General features: G+C 34.1%; 1 protein-coding gene across 1 annotated transcript in view; it reads right to left on the bottom strand.

Annotated features, from left to right (window-relative positions):
• Positions 1-2779: 2779 nt before the first annotated feature.
• LOC105487021 (solute carrier family 17 member 6) overlaps positions 2780-27399 on the bottom strand; it is a 41584-nt gene continuing 16964 nt past the window's right edge. Inside the window, exons 4-12 of the mRNA XM_011750289.2 lie at positions 22827-22941; positions 21340-21427; positions 19545-19631; positions 16686-16828; positions 12123-12272; positions 7426-7558; positions 6179-6289; positions 5601-5728; positions 2780-4865 (exon numbers count right to left, since the gene is read on the bottom strand). Coding sequence (XP_011748591.1) covers positions 4530-4865; positions 5601-5728; positions 6179-6289; positions 7426-7558; positions 12123-12272; positions 16686-16828; positions 19545-19631; positions 21340-21427; positions 22827-22941 — 1291 coding nt within the window. The 3' untranslated portion in view covers positions 2780-4529. The remainder of the gene's footprint in view (positions 4866-5600; positions 5729-6178; positions 6290-7425; positions 7559-12122; positions 12273-16685; positions 16829-19544; positions 19632-21339; positions 21428-22826; positions 22942-27399) is intronic.

The following is a 27399-nucleotide window of genomic DNA, read 5'->3' on the forward strand; positions in this document are numbered from 1 at the left end:
ATTTGTGGTTAAAACTAAGAGTAGATGAAGGAAGAAATGGAAAGAGAAAATTTACAGCTCATGAGAAGCCCAGAAAAGGAACACAACAAAAAGAAAGTTGAAGAACTGGAAACCACACTTAAAAGATTAAACCATCTCTTCTACAGAGATTCAGGTACTGGAGACACTAGATGCTGGTATCTTCCATGACCTAGACTCCCTGCAACATGAGGCTTTCTGAGGTTGAGAGAAGATTCCTCACCTGAAACTACGATCAATCAATCAATCAATTTGACATGGGGAGCAACTTGAAGACATTTCATCTTCAGGAGTTTGGAAGATTAAGAAAATTCCTTTTTCAGGGTTGTTACTTAGGGTCCTGTGTCCAGAAGCTTCTCTCAGTCACATTTGTGTCACATCTTGCTGGGCAACTGGGGACCATGTAAATAAATGCCTGAGGGACTGGGTCATCTTCTCACCAGTGAATCCTCAGTATCTCCCATAGTATGAGTGATTAATATACATTTATTGAGTTGAACAAATTAATTAGTAAGTGAACCCCAGAAAAGACAATTTGCCAGTAGTATTTCCTCTAGAAAAATACAGGAATAATAACCCACAAATGGTAACTTGATTATCTATCATGATTATAGAAGTTGAAGATGTGTATATGTCACTTTGCATTTCCCAAAAGGGTCCACACATTATAAAGGGAAAAGCATGCGAAGATGGTAACACAAAGATGTTCATAACACCAATCATTATAGCAGCCAAATATTGGAAATAACTAAAATGTTTCATAAATAAGGTATGGGATAGATAGATGAAATATAGTTCTTATTAAATAATTGAATATTAGATTATAGAACTTTATTATTCAAATAGGAAAATACACATGTTCTACTGTTAAATGAACATTAGGTAGCAGTAGTAAATCAAGCATAATTTGGAACTTGGAAACTAAACAATATGCAATATTATTTAATTAATAGAATGTAAGTTTTATGTGTGTTTTTCACAGAAAAGACTTTTGAAATGTTAACAGTGCTTATCCCTGGGTAGAATAATTATTGATTACTTTATTTTCATTGTTTTTAATGCTGTCCTACACCTAATGAAACTCCCCTATTCTCCAAACACTACATTTATAATCAGAAAGGTAATAAAATGACTTAAAAGTAAAAAGAAAATGCTCTCTTGCTGTGGCCAGATAGTCTGTATTCTAGTTCTATCTTTGCCTGGGGAATCTTTAGGAAGTTTACTACACTCTCTTAGACCTGTCCACCTTACCTGGAAAATAGAAATACCAATAATGATACTTGGTCTTTTAATTTTAAAAGGCAGATGTGAAGACAAAATGTGGCAATTCATAGGAAAACATTTTGCAAACTGCAAAAAAAGATACATATGATAATGAGGAGGAAAATGAAAAAAAAAGGCAGAGAGGAAGAGGAGAAGGGGACAATGAATTTTTGGGGTTGAGAGATGAGAAAATGAATGTGGCTAGTGGTAATATTTGGAGACATCATCAGAACAATTTTTTTAGAGATGGGTGTCACTCTGTTGCTCAGGCTGGGGTGCAGTGACCATTCATAGACACAATCATAGTGTGCCACAGCCTCCAATTCCTGGGCTACAGTGATCCTTCTAGCTCAGCCTCAGGAGTCACTGGGACTACAGGCATGTTCCATTTCTCCCAGGTAAGAACAATTTTCTTATGAGAAATGTAAACTTTTTGTTTTAGAACTGGGGAAATTATATAGTGTTAAATTCAAGTCATTTTTATTCCTGCTATCAAGTTCTACAGAGAATGGCCTGGCCTGTGAACCTGCTTAAGAATTAGGCTGGGTCTCTGGCCATTGTTTCTTTATGCAGAAGATTGGAAGATATGAGTGGTGGACATGGGAGTAGTGGTAGAAGCAATAAATGGTCATTTAATTAACTCAAATAGAAATCTTATTTACAGAGAAAATAAAAATAAATGCACAGCTAGTCATCAAAATTTCTTTCCAATTCCATTAACAATCTCTGAGTCCCCTTGATCAAGTCTGTTCCTTTTATTGGCCTTCAGTGTTCTCCTTCATTCAACAACAGGTATCAACTAAATCATCTCCTAAATCCTCTGAGCAGTAAAGTTCTATGAGTCTTAGATTTTATAGATTCTATATATAGATTCTACACATATTTACCCCTATCATCTTCTATATTCCTATGAGTTAGGGAATCTGAGCTAAATTATTTCCATTCCACTCACAAAGACATTCTTTTGGCTGCCTTGATAAAGCTTGCTTACTGCTAATTAGTTTGGCTGAAATATTATAATATAATGCCATTATAACATTTTAGCTTCTAAATTTCTGTTTCTTCATTTACAAGCTGGGAATAAAAAAAGTACCTACTTTGGATGATCACTGTGTAGTTACATGAGATCCTATACCAAAAAATGACTAGGACAGTTACCTAGCACAGGGTATGTGTGCAATTAAAATTAGGTGGTAATACTGATGTGATTTGTTTTGAGTTTTTTCCTAAATTTTTCTTTGAACTTAGCAGCAGTTGTGAGAAAACTCATTGAAATCTGGAGTTTGACTCAGAGACCTATTTCTTGATTTAAAACTCTATGGAGTCACATCCCACACAATCTAAAGAGTGCCATGTTCTTTCATTAAACGCCCAATGGTTCAAAAGGTTGTTGTTGTTCTTGAAGCCTATATTTGGCTTCATTGGAGCCTCCACCAGCTAAATTCATATTAAAGCTAAAAACTAAACAAAATAAATCCAAATTAATGTATGATTAATGCACGGCTTTTTAAGAAAGGATAAATAGAGCATTTTATTAACACTTTTTTGCTGCAACAAAATGACAGTCCACATATTTTCATTCAACACAACAAAAGCTGTGATCACATTACATCACTTTGAGGCACAAAGCAAAGGGTATTTTTTTTCTTAAGGTAAAGAATGATTTGCATTTTTTAAACAAACTTCATGTTTTATATTTGCAGTAGCAGGGCCTCCAGTCACTAGAACAATACAATGAACAGATCAAATATCCAGAATAGACAAAATACACCAATAATATTTTGAGTTGAATTGGGAAATGCATTATCATAATTTTAGAACATTATAAAGAGGTCTGATGTTAGCTTTAAAAAAAATCATTCCAACCACCCAAACGGCTACTACAAGCAAAATGAAGGTAATATACAGACAGGAAATTGTATGCATTGCACTTATTGCTTGGTACACAAATGTTGCAATTCTTGTTGAGTTATATTAAGAAATGACAAGCAAAATGCCTCTTCCCCACCTAAAATTCTATGACTCTATGAAAGTAGAAATTGCAATTCCCTAACCCAACATTAGGTGTATGCTATTTTTGGTTTTGTGTGAACATTGTTTATTATGTTTCTGTGTATGGACATGTATAAGATATACAGATATATATAGAGAGAGACCATTTTAATATAATTTATTGTCCTATATATTTAAGACAAATATTTCTTAATAGGACTTTAAATAATAAAATTGCCTACTTACAATATCTCTATGAAGTTAATCTTTTCATATTATATATAGCTCTGTGGCACAAGTTTCATATAGTATTTAATCATGAAGGAAGAAGGATATCTAAACCATTTTCTATTTCTTTGTTCTTAATATTGCATTTTAAGGGCTATATTTCCATAGTAAATTTCTTATTAGATTCTTTGTGGTGTATATATCTCTTTTTTTTCTAATGCAAGTTACAACCAGTACAAAGTTGTAATAAAAATACATTGAAGTTTATTTCTTTTTATATTTTTTGCAAAAAAGTTATGTGATATGCTACATGAAAAGTTTGATTTTATTGAAATGTGAAGTGTTTCATACTGTTAGGTAAATGGATGGAAGAACATGAAGCACACCCCTCAATTTACATGTTCTCTTTCACAGAAATAAGTGTTTGTGGCCAAGCATTTCATAGAAAAGACTGCAAGATACTCCTTTTGAGGACTAACAAAATATCTTACATTATGCAATTCAAATAGTTATTCAGTACAACTTTGTAGCTGATAGTTCACAATGTACTTCTTTGAGACATATCCCAACTCCCTGATTTTCACTTAATAAATGTCGCCTCTACCTGATGCAGCCAACTTCTGTATGCTATCCTGCAATACAGTGTAACAAATATATAAGTGCGTTTTGCATGATCAAGTAGCTTTGGCTTCCTAACTTTTGTAGGATGAGATGTTGTGCTTTATTAAATAGTGATGAGTTTTAGCTCATATGAATCCAAAGGGTAACTACTTGTTTCTACAATTTTGACCAGTCAACCTTTTAAGTCACAAATGCAAGAATGGATGACTTGAATGGAAATGATGGAACTTCACAATTTTACAGATTGCACTTGATGGTAACCTCATGGGTTTGTTTTGTTTTCATTTTAACAGCAAGACTTGCCTGGTTGATATGTTTACATGTTTATGTCACGTGTTTTTAAATTTTTTGTGTAATCACATGAATTTAATCACAAACACTAAAAATAAATCCAGTAATTAGTTTTGTTATGAATAATCAACTCGGTCCTTATAGCTATATGAGTCTTGTACTTCTCCTTGTACGAATTCCTCTTTCTTTTCCCAACCACTGGGCCAACCTCCATTGGCCTGTGTTGTGGCACCATAAGACTTGGTGGTACCATAATTTATATAATTTTGAGTAATGTCTCCTGTTTCTTCATCAAGTTCATCTTCATGAATAAATCCACATTTTTCTTCACTTGTTTCCTCAGGGTCTGCCCAGGGTTGTTTCTCTCCTGAGGCAAATATTGCATAAAATATAACTCCACCATAGTGGACTAGGGCAGCGATCAGGAAGACATACTGCCACTCTTCACGTGACTGCAGTGACAAAAAGCAGCACTGTGAGAACAGACTCCCCATGATTTAAATGCCTAACGTCTTCTCTGAATACACCACCACTGAATTTTCATGAAACACTATATTTGGGGAAATCCATGTACTGATTATGTGAAGCAAACACTCTATATAACACTTCTGTAATGCTATTACTTTTATTATTTGATGTTTTAAATCTAGAAGTTTAGAAATAAAATTCCAAATATATCTATGGCCTGCTGATTTTTAAAGTATTCATAATCTCTTTTCATTTCCATTGATTTACTTATCTTTTTATTCCATTTCTTTTGTTTCTTTACTTCTAGTAAACCAGAATTTTGAAGCTCTGTCTACACATACAAGTACAAATAGCTGATGATAATATTCTCCCTTGGACAACTGCGGAGGAATCTGAATTGAGGTTTACAAATAAAGCTCAGAAGACATCTGCTTGAGTATTTTAATAAGCCAGAGAAAAAGGGAGTTTCTATCACATCAGGGGTATCAGAATTATTAAAAAGGGTTGAGAAACATATTGCTTATTGGTTAGGGAAATTGACTTTCTTGGAATTCTTAAAAAGATTTTTTATTCTGAGTCTCATTTATCTTTCCCACTCAGAGATGTGGTGACTGGACAAGAAAGAGAATACTAAGGATAATATTTTAACTCTTTTCCAAAAAGATTATCATTTTGAGAAACTGTCTTCTATGAATAAACATCTGTTTTGGCCACCTTACCTTATTCTTTGTCATTGCACCAACAATGATAGGACAAACCATTCCTGACAATGTGCCAACACCATTCGAAATGCCCATTAAGATACTGGCATATCTTGGAGCAATATCCAAGTGGTTAACATTGAAACCTGAAATACACACATAAGTTTTGACTCAGGGGATCCTAAACTTCTTAAAAGTAAGTACCTGTAAAACCACACATCACAACTCCTTAAAATATACTGGGTTCAGAGCACGTGCTTAATTACGTTGTGATAATTTCTCTCGGGGATATAATGAGAATAGAATGAGGTATGAATTCTTATCCAACACTTAATATGTGATGTTCACTCCAGAGAGGAGGTAATGTTTTCTTAACAAAAACAAAAAAAGGCAGTCCAGGAGGACATTGAGTATTAACAAATCTAAATGTTTTCTAAATATTTTATTTTTTTCATTTTCTAGTGGAAATATTTGACTATTTTTCAACCTATAAAAGATATATATGAAGATATCTATAAAAAGATATATGTATGTGCCTTTTTATCAGCAGTCAAAATCAGAATGTCCCAAGTACAAAGAAAAAATATATATCTTACCAGATATAGCAAATCCACTGAATCCCACTGCAAGTACCAAGAATGAGATTGCTACCCCTCTAGTATGAGAATAGCCAACAACCAGGAGTAGTGTGGCTTCCATGCCAAAACCTTCAGAAGCAAACACATAGAAATTCTTCAGAAATTTTTGAAATTTTACCAGTGAGCCAAAACTGCTAAAAATGTTCCAATTTATTAACCTAGAAATTCCACTTCAGAGAGTCTATCTTCCAAACTAATAACAATAATAATAATAATTTTATTTTATAATTTTATTTATATTTATTTTATTTATAATTATTATCCTAGAGATTCATGAAGCTTTCCTTGTGTTTTAATAAAAACATCCAGGCCAGATGTGGTGGCTCATGCCTGTAATCCCAGAACTTTGAGAGGCCAAGGCGGGAGGATCACCTTAGGTCAGGAGTTCGAGGCCAGCTGACCAACATGGAGAAACCCAGTCTCTACTAAAAATACAAAATTAGCCGAGCATGGTCACCCGTGCCTGTAATCCCAGCTACTCTGGAGACTGAGGCAGGAGAATCGCTTGAACCCAGGAGGCGGGGATTGTGGTGAGCTGAGATCATGCCATCACACTCCAGCCTGGGCAATAAGAGTGAAACTCCATCTCAAAAACACAGAAACAAACAAAGAAAAACATCCAAAACAACCTAAAGTTTCAATGATGGGAAGAGGTAAGTTAGTTACAATAAATACAAATGGCTTTATTTATTTATTTATTTATCTATTTATTTATTTATTTTGAGATGGAGTTTCACTCTTGTTGCCCAGGCTGGAGTGCAATGGTGCGATCTCGGCTCACTGCAACCTCTGCCTCCAAGGTTCAAGCAATTCTCCTGCCTCAGCCTCCCAAGTAGCTGGATTACAGGCACCCACTCCCACGTCAAGCTGATTTTTTGTGTCTTTAGTCAAGATGGAGTTTCACTATGTTGGCCAGGTTGGTCTCAAACCCTGACCTCATTATCCACCCACCTCGGCCTCCCAAAGTGCTGGGATTATAGGCATGAGCCACCGTGCCCGGCCACAAATGGCATTATAAAGCAGTTACTTAAAACCAGGAGTTATGAAAAGTTTGACGTAGTATGAGGAAGTTATTTTAAGTGAACAATGAAGGCACAAATGCAACTGCATCTAAGTAATTTGATCTGTGTAGAAAAAGTTATTTTCTCATGTAGGTTAAACTGATTGAACTAAAAACATGTCCTTAGTGCCACTTATGTACTTACCACCACAATTCATGATCTTTCTCACTGTCGTAGTTGAAAGAATCTGCTTGCTTCTTAGAAAATCTGCAATTTGCCCCCCAATAGGCACAATAATTGTCATTACTAAGTGTGGCACAGCAGATAGCATGCCAACCTGATGAAAAACAAGAAGGGGGAGAAATAGACATAACCGTAAATAATATGGGTAATTTAATGGCCTTAGTTTCTGAATCTGTCATTACACTTTTATGGAAAAAGGAAGGAAAAATACTCTTTCCAAATGATCACTTGCTCATTCCTAGAATAAGTAATGCTTTCCACAGAATACATGAGAAAAGCTAAGCAAATTTACTTGGATCCCTTTCGACCTTCTGTGAGAAGTAATATATATATATTTTTTGCTATGTAATGCATCAGTAAATTTTGAGTATGATTCAACTCTTCTGATATTGTTAAATGTGTTTGCACAAATGCATCCTTAGTGAAAGAGAGCAAAAGTGGCGAGAGAGAGACAGAGAGGAAAAATACATTTGTCACATCTTGAAGAGGCTGTATTTTAAATTTATGTTTAATTCATATGGGAAAAATGCATATTTGTACTTTATAGATATCTTATGAGTAAAAAGCACAGACATAATTTCTGTAGAGTAAGATCCCAGATAATGCAGATAATTTCTTCAATTTTAAGTATTTTCTGCGTCAAATATCAATACTTGATCACAAGTATTGTGGCATGTAGTTTCTCAATTAATTTCATGCTAAATAGCCTAATTTCAAACTTTACCCACCAGGATCAGTTAAACACATATTTTTAACCATTACTTACACACAAAGCACTGTGTTCTAAGCATTATGGGGACAGTAAGTATAAATAAAATGCATTTAAATTATGTATTACCACATATGTGGACTTAATAAACTTTGAATGTGAACATATAAGGAAGTTTTTTTACTAGGTAAACTTTGAAAAACAATTTTTGGCAGATGGCATTCATAATGTGTGTTTAAGTATGTCTTTCCAATTAGATTATCGAAGGTTTGACACAAAGATTCTATTTTATTTTACACTGGTATATAGTATGATATCACAATCATGGATTTGAGTTGTAATGATTAATTGAGATAGTAAATGATTCCACAATAGGTTAACTGTTCAGGCTACATAATGATCTCTTCCATCCCAGATGGATGATATTAATAGTCTTCTTACTAAGTAAAAAAAAATTGAGAGTCAGAAGACTTAAGTGATTTTGAGAGTCAAGTTTCGAATCAGTTCTACCTGAGTCCAAAGACTGGGCTCTTAGCCTTTATACTTGGCACCAATGCCATGAGAAGGAAAAATCAAATGAAATCAGACGATATATATTAATGTGCTTAGTCTAGTACGAAACTTGGTATGTAGCAGGGACTCAACAGGTACCTAAATAAAGACGTCAGGTAAACTGACATTAGGAAAAAAAAAAAAACATTATTGCTTTTGAGACTAGCATCTTGAGAAAACTACAGGGCTTTTTACTCTTAATATGGAGTAAATATATTTCAAGCAGTCAATGTGTAGAAAGAAACCTTTGAACAACAACAAAAACATTCTGAAAGACACTATGTTAGGATTTGTGTAGAATTACATGGTATGTTTTTGGCATTTATAAAGGCAGGCTAAAAGTTTGGAAGTAACCACATTGCCTAAGTCCACATAAATGACTCGCATTTTTACCCAGTGTTTAATAAGTCTGAAAAGTTTTTTAATTGAAAATCGTCTGTTATTTACTATATATTCGAACAATCATGTTGACTACTTTGGATAAGAAAGGAACAAAGCTATGGTTATTTTTTCACACTTTCAGCAAAGGGTATGCAAAGCACTATGGAAAATGCAAGGTGCTAACAATCTACAGGGTTAATCAGACAAGTTTTAGACTATTTTAGCGTATTGATTTAACATTTAAGGGTATTGACTCTCCTAGTTTCTTAAACAATATGTGGATATACTCTGTATTTCACCTCAAAAGGGCCAAAGAGATTTCAAAAGTTTGTGAGTTATTCAGTGGTCTTTTGGCTTTTGGTGACTTATGAGGAATCACTTGTCACATGATCAAAAGGATGAAAACCTTCCTAAATATCATTTATGTCAATCACATAAAAGTTTGCTTATTATTTTAAGGTTTTGAAAGGATAGGATAAATGTTTTTGAGCTTATAACTGATTTATTCTTCATAGAAACTCCAGTAATTAGATTTTTGTCCCAGCCTTCTTTTAGCTTTTCTGGGTCATAGTCTAGATCGTATGTCTTCCTATCTGATCCATATTCTGTTCAGAAATAGCAGCAAAGCACAGCCAGCCACCACTATTCTTCTCCTCCTTAAATAGGAAGCTCAAAAGGAGTGGACGTCTGTTCTCATTTGGCTTGCCCCTTATAATCTGACCTTTCAAAGTGCTGGTTAATCCTATCACTGACGTGCTGATACGCCATTTTCAAGGGCCTGAAAATGTTACATATAAGCATAGGCTGATATAATATATTAAATTATATATATATGTGTGTGTGTGTGTGTTTTAGAAAATAAAAATAAAAATATATATACCTGATATATATTGTATTAGCTTATGCCAGTATATAATTATATATATATATATATCAGTTAAATGATATAATTAACTTATATAGTTAACTGATATAAAATCTATGTTATAATTTTATTTATATATATGGTGCTGTCTTAACTAAGTCAGTATAATTAGAATGAAGATTAAGCCATTGCACTCATGTTTCTTTCTGTAGGATACCCAATTTAACTAAAGTTGAAGAGAATGATCTTCCATGTAAATATTTTACTTACTTTACCTAAATTTGGATGCAGCTTTTAAATAATATCCTTATTATTTAATGGTATTAAGTTAATACCATTATTTAGAGATAAGAAAATTGAAGCCAATAACTACTCAAAACTATGCCCAAGATTATATACCAATACTTTGTTGTAGATCTTGAATTTGAAGCCATGTCAGCTTAGACCCGAATCTAATTCTCTGTGTTCTCCAGCATGTCCTATACAATTTTTTTCAGCTAAGTCAGAATTTTTTAAACCAATCTAATTAGTATATGAAGACCAATGTGTCTGTGTGAATTTATCCACAATTTTCGTTAAAAATATAACTAATGAATGAAATAAACCAACCCATCTGCTGGTTGATTTATAATTAGTTTTTACAAAATACCATTGCTTTTACTCAAGCATCCTCAATTAATTGGAGCTAGAGGGCCAAAATGACCACATAGTTTCATTAACATCAGTTGGCTTCGTCACTCTCCCCCCAAGACCTGACTTTATTCATAGCCTCTCAGTGTCATATTTGTCCTAGATTATGAAAATGGACTCACACCTCCAGCAGCCTTTGTTGAGAAGTATAACACCTCTCAGAGCTCCCAAAGGCTACCCTGGAATGTTTGATCAGCTCTAGAGAGAAGAGCTCTGTCTAAAGCAGCCATTCTTCTCCGGGATGGAGGAAACAGTTTCCTTAGAAACAGGAATTACAAAAGAGCTCTTAGAATAGCTACTCCTAAACTGAGGTTTTCTTCAGTCCCAGGTCTCAGTCTTTCAAGTAGAGACAGAATATGAATAGCGAGCCCAGCTGGACTTATGTAATGACATGAAGAGAGATAGCAAGACCATTGCCAGCACAGACAATGTATTCAGGACTCAGCAAAGGGCTTGACACAGAGATGGCATTGAGCAGATACTCACTAAATACTTGAATGGATATATGATTTACCTGAATTTGAATGGCATAGTGAAGATAATTAAACAAAAATCAAAGAATCTTTGTCTAAATTTGATTTTGTCATGCATTACTAGCGTGGCTTTAAGCAATTTAATTACTTTCCCTAGTTTCTGTTTCCCCATCATTTCAATAGAAATGATAACTGTTGTTCAACAGATCAACCAGCAAAAGTTGTTCATGAATATGAGAGTAGTTTCTAAATTTCGAGTTCCTATATAAATATAGAGTAGTATTTTTATATTCATTTTACCCTTATAGAAAATCTCAAGATGATTATATTCCCATAGCTATGAACAAATGTCTGTGGAAGTTTGCATGCTGTATTCTAATTGGTAACTTATTTTCAAGTTTATACCACCAAGCTGTGAGCATTTTGAGGACAGAAACCATGTTTTTATTTCTGCATCTCACATAAAGTTCTGCACATTGTGTTCAACAAATACTTGTTAAATTAATAAATTGGATGGACAAAGTATAAAAATGTTTTCAGATTTTCTTTTACAATCCTATCTTTTCGCTGGATGAGAGTTCTAGAGCATTGAAGAATAATTAGATTGGAAATTAGTAAGTACAATTATATTTGAATGGAAAACTTTTTTTGTTTGTTACATTGTCTGTGACCTGAGACTTAAAGGGAGTTATGCTTATTTACAGGGAAAAGATTACACTGCTGCTCGCCCCAACTGGCCTGTAAGTTCCATGAAGGCAAAAACTAGGTTTGTTTTGCCTGTATTCTCAGTACCAGAGAGCAATTCTAGCAGACAATAGAATACAGTAGACACTGAAACATTTTACTTTGCTTCTATTTCCTAGCAGTTGTTTAATGAATAAATGAATAATCTCTGAAAATTAGAAGACAAAAATTTTTGTAAATGAATTTAAAATTCACTTAAATACATAGGTAATCCACAATTTATATAAGAATACATTTTACATACCTTGCTAATTTCAAATCCAAAGACTTCCTCAAAATATGCTGGCTGACTAATAAGCAATAAATAAAAAGTCCAGCTTCTGCAGAAGTTTGCAACAATTATTGCATAGACTGGCATGGATGTAAAAAACTTCCTCCATGGAGTCTTGAATTTCTGAAATTCCAAAAAGAGAGACATTATGACCATTTTAAATATTTTCAAACTTAAATGGGAATAATAGGTGCTTTGCATTTTCAGGATGAATATGACAGGTCATAAGTAAGAGGTAGAAAGATGTAGTGAAGCATTAATTATAACCACCCAGTTAATCTTAGCTACATAAGTAATCATTGGAAGAAAAAAAAATATGATCTCAATCACTGCAACTTATTAGATTATTCCAGCTTTAGGAATACACAGGATTACATAATTATAGAAAATTGATTCCAAAAGCATAGGTCCTAGTTTCTAAAGTTTTTTTTTCCTTTTAAAAATTTTTTTTAATGGTGATAGATCATATCTCAGCAAAAACTTATTGCCACATCAGTGAGCTTCTGATAGCCAAAACATTTCATTTAAAACATTGAAAATCCAATGTATTCATGAAGAGAAAGATACAAAAACTTAAGAGTACAGTATTCTAGACTAGACCCTACCTGAGGTCAATTATTCTACTACCAAACAATCTAAGTCAATTATTCTACTATCAATCAATCCATAAATTCTCTTGATAGCTAGTAGCTTTAACTATAAATTCTGTGACACTAGAGTTCAAGGTTCTATAAAACTCAGAACAGCTGGGTGAAAGCATTTGTCTATCCCCAGCATACCTTTGGCACTTAACTAGTTACTTAAAATATTCAAAGCATTCAAAATTAACAACCTAAATATGATCAGCTTTGCATATAACCCCTTTAAAAAATTAAACCTAATTATACTTAAAGTTTCTGTGTATGCCAAAATGTAAGCAAGTACGTATTCTCCCCCAAGAGTAATATTTTTAGACATTAAAATATCTCTCATATTTCCCGATTATTTCTCAAGTACTTTATTTTGAACACCAAAATACTGTTTGGTGTGGAAACAGTGGCCTAAAATAACTTTGTTAAAAGCTAACTTGGGATCCTTGACCTAACTAAATGACTGAAAGAGGAGGCAAATATCTTTCACGCGGATTTAACAATTATTCCTGAATGTAAAACATCATAATTGCTAGTATTGGTTGTGGCTGTAATTAAGCCATTTAAAGATCACTTTAAATGCAACACAGTAGGAAGTTATGATGTGGTGATCATAGATATATGAAAGACAAAACAAAAACAAAAACAAAAAAAACCCAAAAATCTGTCCTAATAATATGTAATGAATACTGTGGCTTTGGATAAAAAATTTTAGTGGCAGCATCATAAATAGGTTCAAAAAGTACAGTTTTTAAAAAGAAATCAATATGTTCTAAGAAAATAATTCCAGATGAGTACATTCATTTCACAGATAATAAAAATGTCAGAAGACAGAAATGTCTGCATTATGGTATTATGTTAGCATAAGAAATGACTCCAGAATATTATTAGAAGTAAAAGAACTTTTCCCTGCTGGGCAAAGATCCTTTCATTCATACCAGGATCATCTTTCCTAAGAACTTTATTCTTTACATCATAAAGCTCTTCATCAAAAGCAAGAGAAAAATATCTCATCTTATACCTTAAAAAATTGTTGGGGGATTAAAGGGAAGATTATGGTATTCTGATGATGTTCTATTTATTGAACTGGCTGTTTATGTTTGGTTTATACAAATTAAGCAAGCTGATTGTTTACTATTTGCGATTTTTTTCTGTACATATGCTATATTTAAATCTATTTTTAGAGAAAAATAGATTTAAAAGACATTGCTATCAGTTGCAATGTGTGATTCTTAATCAGATTCAGATTCAAAACAAATAGCTAAAAATAAATTTGAATACAGGTTAGATATTAGAATGTAGACAGCATTAGAAATTTGAATATGATGTAGGTGTTAAATGATGATACAGAATTGTTTTTAATTATGTTAGGTGTGATAGTAGTACTGACATTGTGAAGGAGAATATTATTTTTCTAGAGATACACATGAAGTTTTTATGGATAAAGTAGTTTGACGTTTTATTTACTTTGAAATGGTTCATCAAAACAAAAGTGAAATAAATAAGCAAGATGGTAATTGTTGCACCTACGTGGTGAGTATATGATATTCCTGTCAGTATTCTTTCTCCTTTGCTGTATATTAAATTTGTTCACAAGATAAAAGTTCAAACTAGAATACAAGTTATATTCCCACAAAATCTCATTTTAAAATTTACTTTCAAGCTACAGGAACATATGAAACATCAGTAAGAAGTAAAATATTGTGTTTAGAAAAGCAGTGAGATATAGGAAGCAGGGAGCTGAAGATTATCTGTGCTGTTTTTTCATTCTCCTGCTGTTCTTTCTGGGGTCATTTGTAGGAATTAGTTTTTACCTAGACAGAATTTCTGATTATTTTTTAAATTTATTTCTAATCTAGACATATGACCTCTCAAGAACTGGTAAATAAAAGAACATAATGAATTAATAGGATATAGATATAGGCTGATCACATTATTTTGGGGCTAGAAATCGAGGCTAAACTCAAAACTTGCCAGAAACCAATCTCCATTACCTTCTGCTCAAAATAACTGCAACTAGTGGGCACCAGTGCATACTACCAATCTTCCACCCACTCCCATATCACCTCTTGTTTCTGAGTAGCCACCATAAGAAATTATTAGTCTATTTACAGAAGGAAACACAAAGGGGAAAGTTCTAATGCCAGGCTAACTCATGGAACAACTACACAGTAAAGATTTGTTTAAACCATTGAAGTTCAACTTCTGAATTATATATGATATGGGATTTTTCTTATTCATTAAAGGCCAATTTGGCTCAACAATAATGGGTGATAGACTTTTTTTTTTTTTTTTAACCTAAGATGAGACATCAAAGACAGGCATTCTCTAACAAATGAAGTAGAGAATCTGAGCTAGAATCAACCACACCTAGAATAGGGAGGGAGAGGTGTTTGTTTTAAAAGAACAAATGCATAATATGTAAAGGGCATTGATTCTTCAATTAGTGTATGACATCTTCCAGCTCTTAGCATAAGGAAACTATCATTGATCAGATCACCAAATGCTTCAATATGTCTAAATACACTACTTTTACTCAACAGTGTATTTTTGTGGGTTTTTTTTGTTTGTTTGTTTTTTGTTTTTTTATTTTTTAGACTGAGTCTCGCTCTGTCCCCCAGGCTGGAGTGCAGTGGTGTGATTTCAGCTCACTGCAACCTCCACCTCCCTGGTTCAAGCAATTCCCCTGCCTTAGCCTTCCGAGTGGCTGGGATTACAGGCTCACGCCACCAGGCCTGGGTAATATTTTTGTAGTTTTAGTAGAGACGGGGTTTCATCATGTGGGCCAGACTGGTCTCGAACTCCTGACCTCAGGTAATCCACCCACCTCGGCCTCCCAAAGTGCTGGGATTGCAGGTGTGAGCCACCATGCCCAGCCTTCTTTTTAAAATATAATATCGGGGGGCTTTTGTATTAATTACTATGTACAATATATCAATGTTACATAGAATACAACATTTGCATTATTGAAATAGAACTATGTTTTCTCTTTTTAAGTAAATCAGAAGGAATCAAATCATCAGGAAAAAAGGGCTTCACAACATTGCCTTTATGATGCTTGATATTCATAATAATAATCCTGAAAGATAATGATATTTTATCAAAAAAATAATTAAATTGTTATAATTATTTTATATCAGCTGTCTATTATTGGTGTTCTAATGCTTCAGTATCTCCTAAACCACAGATGACATAAATACGCATGTATTAAACCTACATTTAGAACATAGCAGTCCTCCCTTAACCGTGGTTTCACTTTCTGAAGTTTCAGTTACTACTTGCACAGTACAATAAGATTTTATGGGAAGCGGGGGGCACAGTTAACTTAAGTTTCCTTACAGTATATTGTTATAATTCTTCTATTTTAATATTAGTCACTGTGGTCAATCACTTACCCAATTTACACATTAAATTTTATCGTAGATATGTATGTATAGGAAAAACGTTTTATGTAGGGTTCGGTACTAGTCACAGTTTTAAGCAACCCGGGGGGTCTTGGAATAGATCTGTTGAGGATCCAGGGGCACTACTGTATTCAATAAACCAAAAATTGCCCTTTTCATGACTGATTTGGATTTTTAAAATTTAAAATGGACAACTATTTATTGTATTTGTTTAAATTATAGACCATATTGAACTGTTTAAAAATATTGTTTAGGTTTGCCGTTACAGTTATAACCCAGTGTACATTTTTAAATGCTTAAGAAAGGATAAAGGAAAAAAAAATGACAGATGGAGGAAACAGCTATTATTCCTAAGTCAGAGAATATGGATGCACCAAAAAAAAAATAAGTTATGACTGATACCAAATTAGTTTTGCTGAAGAAGAACTTGTGAGATAGTTTGGTTGGTCAATGGGGGCGAGATGGGAATAAGATAGGAATATACACCATAATAAAGTTCTTACTTCCATTGCACCTAAAAGATTTGCACTCTCTCCAATGCTTTCTTCTATGTACCTACGTTCTTCATCTGTAATAGTAGGATGCTTTGCAGGACTTTCATAAGACACCAAAAGCCAAAACATGTACCAGACCATTCCAAAGCTTCCTGCAAGCAACAGTTCAGAAGGAGAAAGTCAAATCTATCACAAATACTTCCATTTAACAGTGATGTGCTGGAATAAAACTGCAATCATCTCATGACAAACACATTCTATTAGAAAGAAGAATTCAAGCTTATGTTTCTCCAACTGACGTTAGCCATCTTTTCTTTTCTTTTGCCATTATGCTTCAAACTTCTTAAAGGTCAGGCCTGTGGTTTTATCTCCTTGTCTCTATGAAATAGCACTGATATACAGTAAGCCATAAATAATTATTATAACTGTGTAGTTTGGAAGGTATTCATTCATCCGACAGTACTTAGCAGTTAGCATTCTAGGCACTCTGGTTAAGTGCGAGAAATATAATGAACAAAACAAAATTCCTGTCCTCAAAGAATTATTCTGGGGGTGAATCCTTTTCTTTATTGCCTGCCTAGAATATACAAAAGTGGTTTCATTTTCAGAGAAAAGAATTGCTCATTTCCCTCTCCTGTTAGCACTTCCAGATCTGGCAAACAGACTATTAAATAAAACCTAGATTATTTTAGCATGAGTGCCTACATTACATAAAAAGTGGGCCTCTGTACTTAATGTGGTAACAACACTTTTTGTGACTGTATGCCATATTATTTTCACCACATAGTATTGCCTATTGATCCTTCTTTGGGCAGGTGAAAGTTATAAATTCCAAGGCCCTAAACTGTAAATCCTTTTTCATCCTCTTCTTACCATTAAAACATGTCCTTTTTGTGCAATATAAATCTGTAAGCATTAATAGTAGCAAGAATTTCAAGTGATTTATTCTAGTTTCCCAGCAGTTGACCATTTCATTTTTTTCCCTCACACTGTTCTCTTTGTCCCTTGGGTAACAATCTAAATGCTCCTGATCCCTACAACACTTTTTCTTTGGCCTATCCGATCTCTAAGAAGTGTTCCTTAACACCATACATAACTTCTGATGAGCTGTGTCCCTTCTAATTACTCAACATTGAAGTAAACATGATTTAGGTTCAGATAGTGCTTAAAAATTCAGTATAATATAGTGTTTACAGAATATAACTCCCAGATTCAAATCCTGACTGTGTCACTCATTCGCTATATGATCCAATCAGTAACTGAATCTCTCTAAACTTCCACTACAAAATGAGATAATAATTCATTTTTATGGAATTGTAGAAAAGTCAAAGGAGGTAATGTATAAATCAACAAGCACAGTGGATGGCACAAAATGAGCACTCAAAAAATGAGAGATACTGTAATTTTATAAGAATTATCATTACCACTAATGGAATTCACCTAAAGTGCCAGATATGCTGCTAATTACTTTATATGTATTATCCTTTTTAACTTAACATCACTATACTGATCTTACCTCTTTAATCTTTAAAATATGACAACTGAATGTGTGACTCCAGACCAAGTTATTGTTACACACAGCAAGTAAGCATAAGCAAGCACTATGATATGACATTTTCAGATTATCTGTTTACATTTTGTATCATTCAATGATAAATATCAAATGAGATATAACTTGAAATAATGATATTGGTTGTCTATGAGTGCCTTGTTTAAATTTGTATTCTTACTTTAAGGTCACATATCTTCAATTAAGTAATAGATTAAGGCACAAAACAAAGTATTTAATGGATAGCCATATCAACTTGTGCAATACATCCTATGAAACAAGTGCTTTTAAACTTTGTTGAATTATGCACTCCTTTGAAAATCTAATGAATGGTATAAATTAAAATCTGATTTAAAAAAATCTCCCTAAGGAAAAAAAAAGTTCACAAGTACATATATGGCTTGCAATTTAGGGCATTCATGGATCCAAAACCCATCCATGGCTTTTGAACCACAAAAAGTGTCCCTATGATAAGTGACATTTAATAACATTCTACAAGCCTAATAATTTGTTCTGATGAGAACATTTCAAAATGGGAATGAATCAGGGCAAATTTAGAATCAGCCAGATACTGTTCTACCACATGACTTCATTAATATTTCAGATTCTCTTGGCAATGTCCAAAGATGATATTAATCACTGACAATATCACTTGAGATCCAGCTTTCCTTTATTTTTCCTTTACCATTATTAAAAAATGCCTCTTAAAAAGAAAGACTGTAGGGATATTTTGAAATAGTTACAAGGTGAATATCAAGAGTGTTTTAGATTTAGGATTACATATTTTATTTCAACATGGAGGCTTAATTCCCTTTAATTCTGGGGAAATGAGGACTGAGATATGCTGCTACAGCAGCTAACTGCTGATATTTCATCAAGGAATTGAATAGTCGCATCAGCACCACCATCCCCTTTCAGCTATCTTCCCCCATTCAATCTTGAAGAGGCAGAATCAGGAAAATGACCAAGAAGGCAATAGCAAAGAGAGGTGGGTGCTGCCTAACTCTTTCCTCTTCATCAGCTTTTAATCAAGAGATAATTTAATATTTTTTCATAATAAAGGACATAGATTTACTAAATGACAAAGTTCCTGTCAGCAATGTGGTTGCTTTTTAAAACAAGAAATAGCAATCTAAGAAAAATAACAGAGATGAAGTGTTTTCTAATCCTCTCAGAATACAAGGAAAGGATTCTTAAGAGAAGAAAATAAGTAAGTAAACATAGAAATGAATTTAGTGATTGATCTCATTGTCTGCAACCACTTTTCTTTTAGCCTATGCACATTTCATTTAACGCTATTGCATAGAAATATAACATACCATAGACATAAAACACTGAAGACCAGCCAGTGTACTGCACAAGAATGCCAGCTAAAGGCATTGCAATCACAGCGCCGGCATAGGAACCTAAAGTGTAAGGAAGAATGGGAGAAAAGCGAGTGAAATCTCACATCCCTTGGTTTATTCACAAAGACACTTGCACACTCAGGTATATGGGACTCACACCCAGACAAATTCCCACCACCGACAAACATATAAATGTATACATACGTACACAGAAACACGGGATTACACAAGTGGATACCACCTACCTCCTACCCAAGACACGACAGATATTTAAAAATAATAATGGAGCCATGCTGACTGGTATGTGTCCTGCATGTCTGTGTGCTGAACTTGGGACAGAGTGTGCCAATACTAACCAGACACCTGAAATCTATTCTTGCCACCTCACGCATGTATCTTCTTGTAGCAAATTCATGCAGTTTCAGGTTTGTGTAGTTTTTTCTGACTTCATTTTAATTTTTTTTTTCTGCCAGAGGTCTCTTTATTAGAATCCATGATTGAGGGCATATTGCTTCAGTTCTCAATGCATGGCCAGAAGATGTCATCAAGGTAAGTTATCATGTTTTTCCACCATGACAAATTTGTTTTCTTTGCTATCCCATAAAACAGTTTAAAACATGCTGACAATTCTCACAATAATAGGTAGCATTCATTAGCTTTTCTAGTGAATACCACCTGATTTACATCCCTTTGAATTTTACATAGTGGGTTATTAAAAAAAAAAAAGGTCTTAGACATATAGGTAGAAATGGCAATATTTGTGCCCTGGGATTTAGACCCAAATACAGGCAAATTCAACCTCTATAGGCAATAATACTGCTAATCTTACGGCTTAAAAATACAGTAAGATCACAGCAGCCTTAATTTCCTATTATTAGGATTATTTACAGTAGTTCTTATATCTGATTTGGAAATGGAATTGCTTTCTTGCCTTACTGCTCTGGTAGAAAGAGTAAAACATGCATTCTGCGGGCATAAAAGACCTTAAATTATACGGATTGTCTTAAAATGTTTTAAAAGTTAACAATGAACAAAAAGTAGCTTCAGATTACCAGAAAGAGCGCTACACTTTAAAAGCTGGGATTGAAGCTTTAATACATGTTCATTAATTCTACTTCCCAAAATAGTAGTAAGGTCAGTTATGATCCCAAAAATAAAAGTTCTAATGAATGGGAAATTATAGCAACAGTGCTTAGGAGAACACTTAAAAATCGTATTAATTTAATTAATTTAAATTATAATAGCTATTTTCTATAGGCATTTTATTCACTGTAATTCAAACATATAGCTGTATCAAATAAAAATTCTGAGAAACTGTTAGATTTTAACCCCAAGCAGAATTCAAAGTAAATTTAATATTTATTCATAAAAATAAATACGTAGTCTAATTATGTTTTTATATCTGTAAACGTGTTTAAAATTTGTATTTTTACATTTTTGTGTCTAGGTAGAATAAAAAGAAAACTCTGAGGTTCTCAGAAAAATGTACTGCAGTATAAGAGTATTATAAAAACCACTCATGAATATATTTGAAATCCTAGATGAAATGGATCAATTCCTAGAAAAATACAAACACAAGAATAAATAGAAGATTTAAGCAAAACAATAAAACTAAAGAAATGGAAATGGTGGTTAAAAACCTTACCACTCACAGATGTGCACACAAAACCCAGATGGTTTTACAGGTGAGTTTACCAAATTGTCAATTCTTATTCAAGTTGTTCCTAAACTTTTACCCACCACAGCTGCATCTGCACACAGTACTCACCACAGAAAGAAGTGGTTGCCAGTCTACTCCTCTCTAGAGGTGGGGCCCATTTGCTCCATATCCCATGACATGCTGGGTAGGTAACACCCTGTGATGGAGGAAGATACACATCACCATCACCATTTAGCAACAAGAGTCTTTTTAGTATTTTGTTCAAATCCTCCCTGGCCTTCAGACTTCTTTCCACCTCAATTTTTTTTTTTCTGATTAAGGTAAAAGAAAAGACTGTATATTAATCAATTTATCTGCAATTCTGAACAGTTTGAAAAAATTCAGGAGATCATTTTGTAGGGCATTAAATTCAGTAACTCCCAAATATAAATATCTATACAGAGAAAGGTGAAGTTTAAATCCTTGGAGCTCACACTTCCTGAAAGCAGTGTCTAACCTTTAAGACCTTAAAATAGTTAGTTTTTTCCTATTGTTTTGAATCTATCCCTTTTTATATATATATACTTTTGGAGGGAGAGAGGGGTTTTTGGGTTTTATTATTATTTTTTTTAAGTTCGGGGGTACATGTGCAGGATGTGCAGGTTTGTTACATAGGTAAATGTGTGTCATGGTGGTTTACTGGACCTAGCAACCCATCATCTAGGTATTAAGCCCAGCATTCATTAGCTCTTTTCCCTAATGCTCTCCCTACCCTGCCCTTCCCCATAGGCTGCAGTTTGTGTCGTTCCCTTCCCTGCGTCCATGTGTTCTCATTGTTCAGCTCCCACTTACAAGTGAGAACATGCAGTGTTTGGTTTTCTGTTCCTACATTAGTTTGCTGACGCTAATGGCTTCCACCTCCACCTGTGTCTCTGCAAAGGACATGATCTCATTTCCTTTTATGGCTGTATAGTATGAGAAAGGGTTTGGTTTTTTTTTTTGTTTGTTTGTTTCGTTTTATTTTGTTTTGCTTTTATGTGCCTTAATAGTTTACATTATTTATCTATTTCCATTATACTCCATGGAAAAAGAAAGGGAAATTGGTAAGCCAAACTTGAGTTTTTAAGTAGAATTCTTTCAAAGTCTGCAGACTGATGGAGCAAGTTTTGATCATTAGAATTAGCTGACCCAAAAATGTATCCAATGAAATATTTAAGTGAAAACTCATATCATGATTCAAGGTCATCAGGAACTTACTTAGCATAAAACTCCCAAGATATTAATTCGTGGTTATCACCAGCAAAGGACAAACTCTAAAATTCTTATCATGACACATTAACAAAAGTCCCTGTTTTTTAAGTCAAATAGGCATTAAAATATTTCTTTAATCCCACTCAATTCTAGAGAGAAGGAGGTAAGTAGTGACATTCATAGCTTCATATCATTTATGGACAAAATATCTGATTGCCTAACATTTTCAGCGTTTCATTTTTTATTTTAACTCTATTTAGATACAACCTAATACAATATATTTATTTACAGATAAAGACAAACATAAACTGGTGGTTCTCAACTACATGCCAATCTTAAAACGACTTCACCCTGAAGTTACATACCTCAACAAGTCCCTGCAGTATTCTAACAAAGATGACACATCCATAATGCACTCTGGCTGCTGATGGAATTAGCATATTCAGGGTAGAGGTAAGAAGTATGGCAGCTCCAAAAACCCTGAAATAGAAAAGATGGGAACACTGTTTAAATGATTCAGCATCTTACATACACATATATAAATTTCTCAAGTGAAATTAAACATTTAAAGTAATAAAAAAGTGTCAATAATTTTAAGGTGGATTGTTTTTTCTAATATGTGTTCTGGATTTGACTGGCTAGCCATTGTAAATACACACATGGGCCATCTAGAAATTCTACATTTGATGCACCAAAATATAAAAGAAGGAGTCAATACGTTTACTATTCGTAAGGAGCCAAGAAATATACTATTATTTTCTTTATAGACTTAATTTAAATTGTAAATATTTAATAAATCAGTATATGTTTTGGACTCTATTTCAGTCTACAAGGTAAATTGCTTAAGGGTAAGAGCTTGTTTTTCACATCCATTGTATCCTTGACACTCAGCACAGTGCCTGACACACAGCTGGTAATAATTCAAGAGTTACTGGAAATAATGAATGCATAAACAAAGTTATTCCTCACATTTTGCAACTATTTGTAGCTTTCCTAGAAGCTGTACATACATAGAAATTTTATAAACTAACTCATATTTTTAATGTCCCAAGAAGTCTCTTGATTGCCCTTAGCACATGTTCTCGAAATAATGCAAATAATTACACTTAGTATACCTTTCTCAGGTTTCTCATTTTTTTCTTCTATTTGAGACACATCTAGAGCAGCATACATACAATCATTCAAGAAAAAAATGCTAGAAACATCATGCCAAAGCTTGTATCCATCTATAAGTAAAAATTCCATTCCTTCATTAAAAAAAAAAAAAAAAAAAAAAAAAACAACTTCTGGTCAGGTGCAGTGGCTCATGCTTTTAAACCCAGCACTTTGGGAGGTCGAGGCAAGCGGATCACCAGGTCAGGATCTCGAGACCAGTCTGGCCAACATAGTGAAATCCCATCTCTACTACACAAAATACAAATAATTAGCTGGGTGTGGTGGTGTGCGCCTGTAATCCCAGCTACTCTGGAGGCTGAGGCAGGAGAATCGCGTGAACCCAGAAATCAGAGGTTGCAATGAGCCAAGATCACACCATTGCACTCCATCCAGGGCCACAGTGTGAGACTCTGTCTCAAAAACAACAACAAAAACAACAACAACAAACACTTCTATAATGTTTATACCAAGTAAGAAAAGTATTCCTTTAGCTGGGTTACTTTATAACTATTTTCTTGCAAAGATGTAAAGATGTTTTGGGACATGCTAACTCCAATGAGCTAATCTATGTATTTTAGGCAAATTTTATCAAGTCAAACATGAGCCTTAAATTCAGTCAATGTTGGTTGCCTCATAGAAGCGCTAATCTTTCTTCTGGGCATTTTTAAGAGTTACTGTTAAAGACCTGGATTTCTGAAAAGGACCGTCTATGATTATTATTAATCTGCTACAGAAAGGTGAGAAATGACATCACAAACGGCAATGAATTAAAACAACTTCTTTTCTACTGATCATATACTAGTCAAATAATTTTGTGTAAAAATATGTGTAACCTGTATCTGCCTTCCCTTAGTGGCTTCTCTCCTCTGAGATAAATGGTCACTCATGAAGTGAATATTCTGCTCCATTCTTCCACTGTGCTGTTTGCCCAAAATAGATGTCCTTTTGTTTTAAGCCAAAGATAATTTTGCATGCTAAGATTTGAGGGAAATCTTTTATCCAGGTTTATCTAGTATGTGTGTGTTATTTTATTATCATTGTTTTAGAGGTATGATGCATAAATTTTATTTTCAATGAATGTAACGTTCTATCCTCACTTTCCCTTTTTGAAGGGTTTGTAAATACGATTGTCTTGTGATAAGCTGGTGAGAGATGAATATTACCCATTTTTTAGCTTAGTTTCTTAACCTCTTTATGATTGAAATTTGGGCCTAGATAACCCTTTGTTGTGGAGTGCTGTCCTGTGTACTGCATGATGATTAGCACCATCTCTGGCATTTATTCAGTAGGTGCCAGTAGCACACACCCTTCCTCTAAGTTATGGCAACCAAAAATGTCTCCAGTAATTGTCAAATGTTCCCTGTGAGAAAAATCACCCCCTTAGTAAAGCTGAATCAAGTATGAACTATTCATTGAATGTACACTAGAGTCAGAGCTAAATTTAATGAGTGCTTATTCGACTTGCTAGATACCATATTAACACTTCACATGCCATAAACTCCACAAGCACCTAACGACCCAGCAACATGGATATTATTCATATACCAATGTTATAGATGGAAAAACTAAACATAAGATAAGTTAAATCACTAGTTCAGATTATTAGCTGGTTTTAAATAGAGAAAACCTGTTTCAGATACAGTTCTGTTTTATTTAAAACCCAGTGAGTTTTGCCACTAGGATTTATACCTGATTATGCATATATTAGGTAGTTAGTAATATACTTCAGCATTCTAACTGTAAATTTAAATAATAATCTTCACAAAGCCACTTGATATCACACTATTATTTCTGAAATAAAACGCTGAGAGATTACTTTCAATGTTTACTTTCCATTCTTGCACTGAATAATATTTCTAATTACACAATATCATATCATAATTGAAATGGTTTTAATTTTAAGTTCCTTAACTTCTACATAGTCTCACTCTGTCACCCAGGCTGGAGTGCAATGGCATTAACTTTGCTCACTGTAACTTCTGTCTCCTGAGTTTAGGGAATTCTTATGCCTCAGCCTCCTAAGTAGGTGGGACTACAGGCCCATGCCACAACACCTGGCTAATTTTTTGTATTTTTAGTAGAGACTGCGTTTTGCCATGTTGACAAGGCTGGTCTTGAAGTCCTGACCTCAAGTAATCCACCCACTTCAGCCTCCAAAAGTGCTGAGATTAGAGGTGTGAGCCACCGTGCCCAGCCTCTTAATTTCTTTGTCTATCCTTTTTTCATTATCAGTGGCTACTGCACCTCAAAATCCATTGATTTTCTTGTAACTAGTTTTGAATCCATCAAACTTTACAAACCTCATCTTTTTATTAATTTTATATAATTATTATCCTAATTAATATCTAAGTAATTAAAATTCTGATTGTCAAAATTCTTGCCCTAAATGGAAAGCCTTTACACTTTGTCTTGCCATACAGCCAAAATTAAAGCAGTCTCCCCATTCAATATTCGTTCATGCGCTCACACTTCAAACTTCTGTGAGACTGTATTCAGAGGAGAGTATTGTGTGGAGGAGAAGGTAAGATTTACAGGTCACTTACTGTAATTTCTCCATTTATATTGACTCATTTAGTCCTCACAACAACTCTCTGAGTTGTTAGACTTTCCTCTCATTTTATGAATAAGGAAATTGAAACAAAGTGTGGCCAAGTAAAAAAGCAAGTAGTAGAGCTCAGATTTAAATCCACGGCTCTCTGACATGAAAATCTGTGCTCTTTCATTCACATGATGTCAGCAGGCACTTAGAAAAAGAAGATAGTGGACCTCAGTGTAGTAGGAGAGGGAAAGAGAGACAAGTAGTCCAGGGACAATGTATGCCAAGGGCCACAACATAAGTACAGATAGAAAACAACAGAGACAAACATTAATCTCAGCTGAGTTGACCAAGTCACAAACTTTTGGTAGGGAAACTTTGAAAGATTAATATAAAAAAGAAGAAAGACTTTCCAGAAACAAGGAATGGCTCAGCAAAGCTTCACAAATGGAAGAGGTTAGCTTATGTACCAGAAACTAAGGAACTATTGAAAATGGGTGAACATAGTGGCTCAGGTGCTTAGGAGAAGGAAGAACATCTAGAGTGGGATGCTGGATGAGGAGACTTTGAGGAAGTTTAGGTAGTCCAAGAAGGTGAAGGGTGAAATCCATCAGTCTGTGACATCTTGGAGATGACTGAGTTTGGGGTGACCACAGAGGGTGACAATTATGCCACTAAAGTGAGGTAAATGTGAAGCTTACTGGGATTGAAGGGAGAGGGATGCAAAAGCTAGGAAGCAAGCGGTGGTTAAAATCCATGTAAGTTCAGGCAAGATGAGGGCATGCCGAGGAGGAAGGGGTCAAAGTCACTGATGGTAGGAGAGGGCGGACAAAGCTGACAGAACGCTACAGTAATTTTTTTAGGACCCCAGCTTTGTCGCTTAAAAATTATGTAACTGGTAAGTTGTTTAACTTCCCTAAATTTCTGCTTCCTTGTCTTTAAAAAGGACATCACTAGGTAATGGTTCAGAGCATGGATTCTTGAGTCAGACTGCCTGGGTTCACAGTTCATCTGACACTTATTACTTGAGTGACCTTGAGCACTTCATGTAACTTTCTGTGCCTCATTTCTCATCTAAACAATGGGAATATTAACAGAACCTCTGAGTTATTAGAAGTAAAACAATCAGAAGAATGGCTGGTGCACTCTAAGCATTTAAAGAATGTTAGAACTTGCACTATAATAATACTAATGTATTGTATCTCTTAAGATTGCTATAAGGCTAAATAGAATTATGTACCTAAAGG

Source organism: Macaca nemestrina, chromosome 12 (genome assembly GCF_043159975.1).
Source record: "Macaca nemestrina isolate mMacNem1 chromosome 12, mMacNem.hap1, whole genome shotgun sequence".
In the NCBI taxonomy this organism is placed as follows: Eukaryota; Metazoa; Chordata; class Mammalia; order Primates; family Cercopithecidae; genus Macaca; species Macaca nemestrina.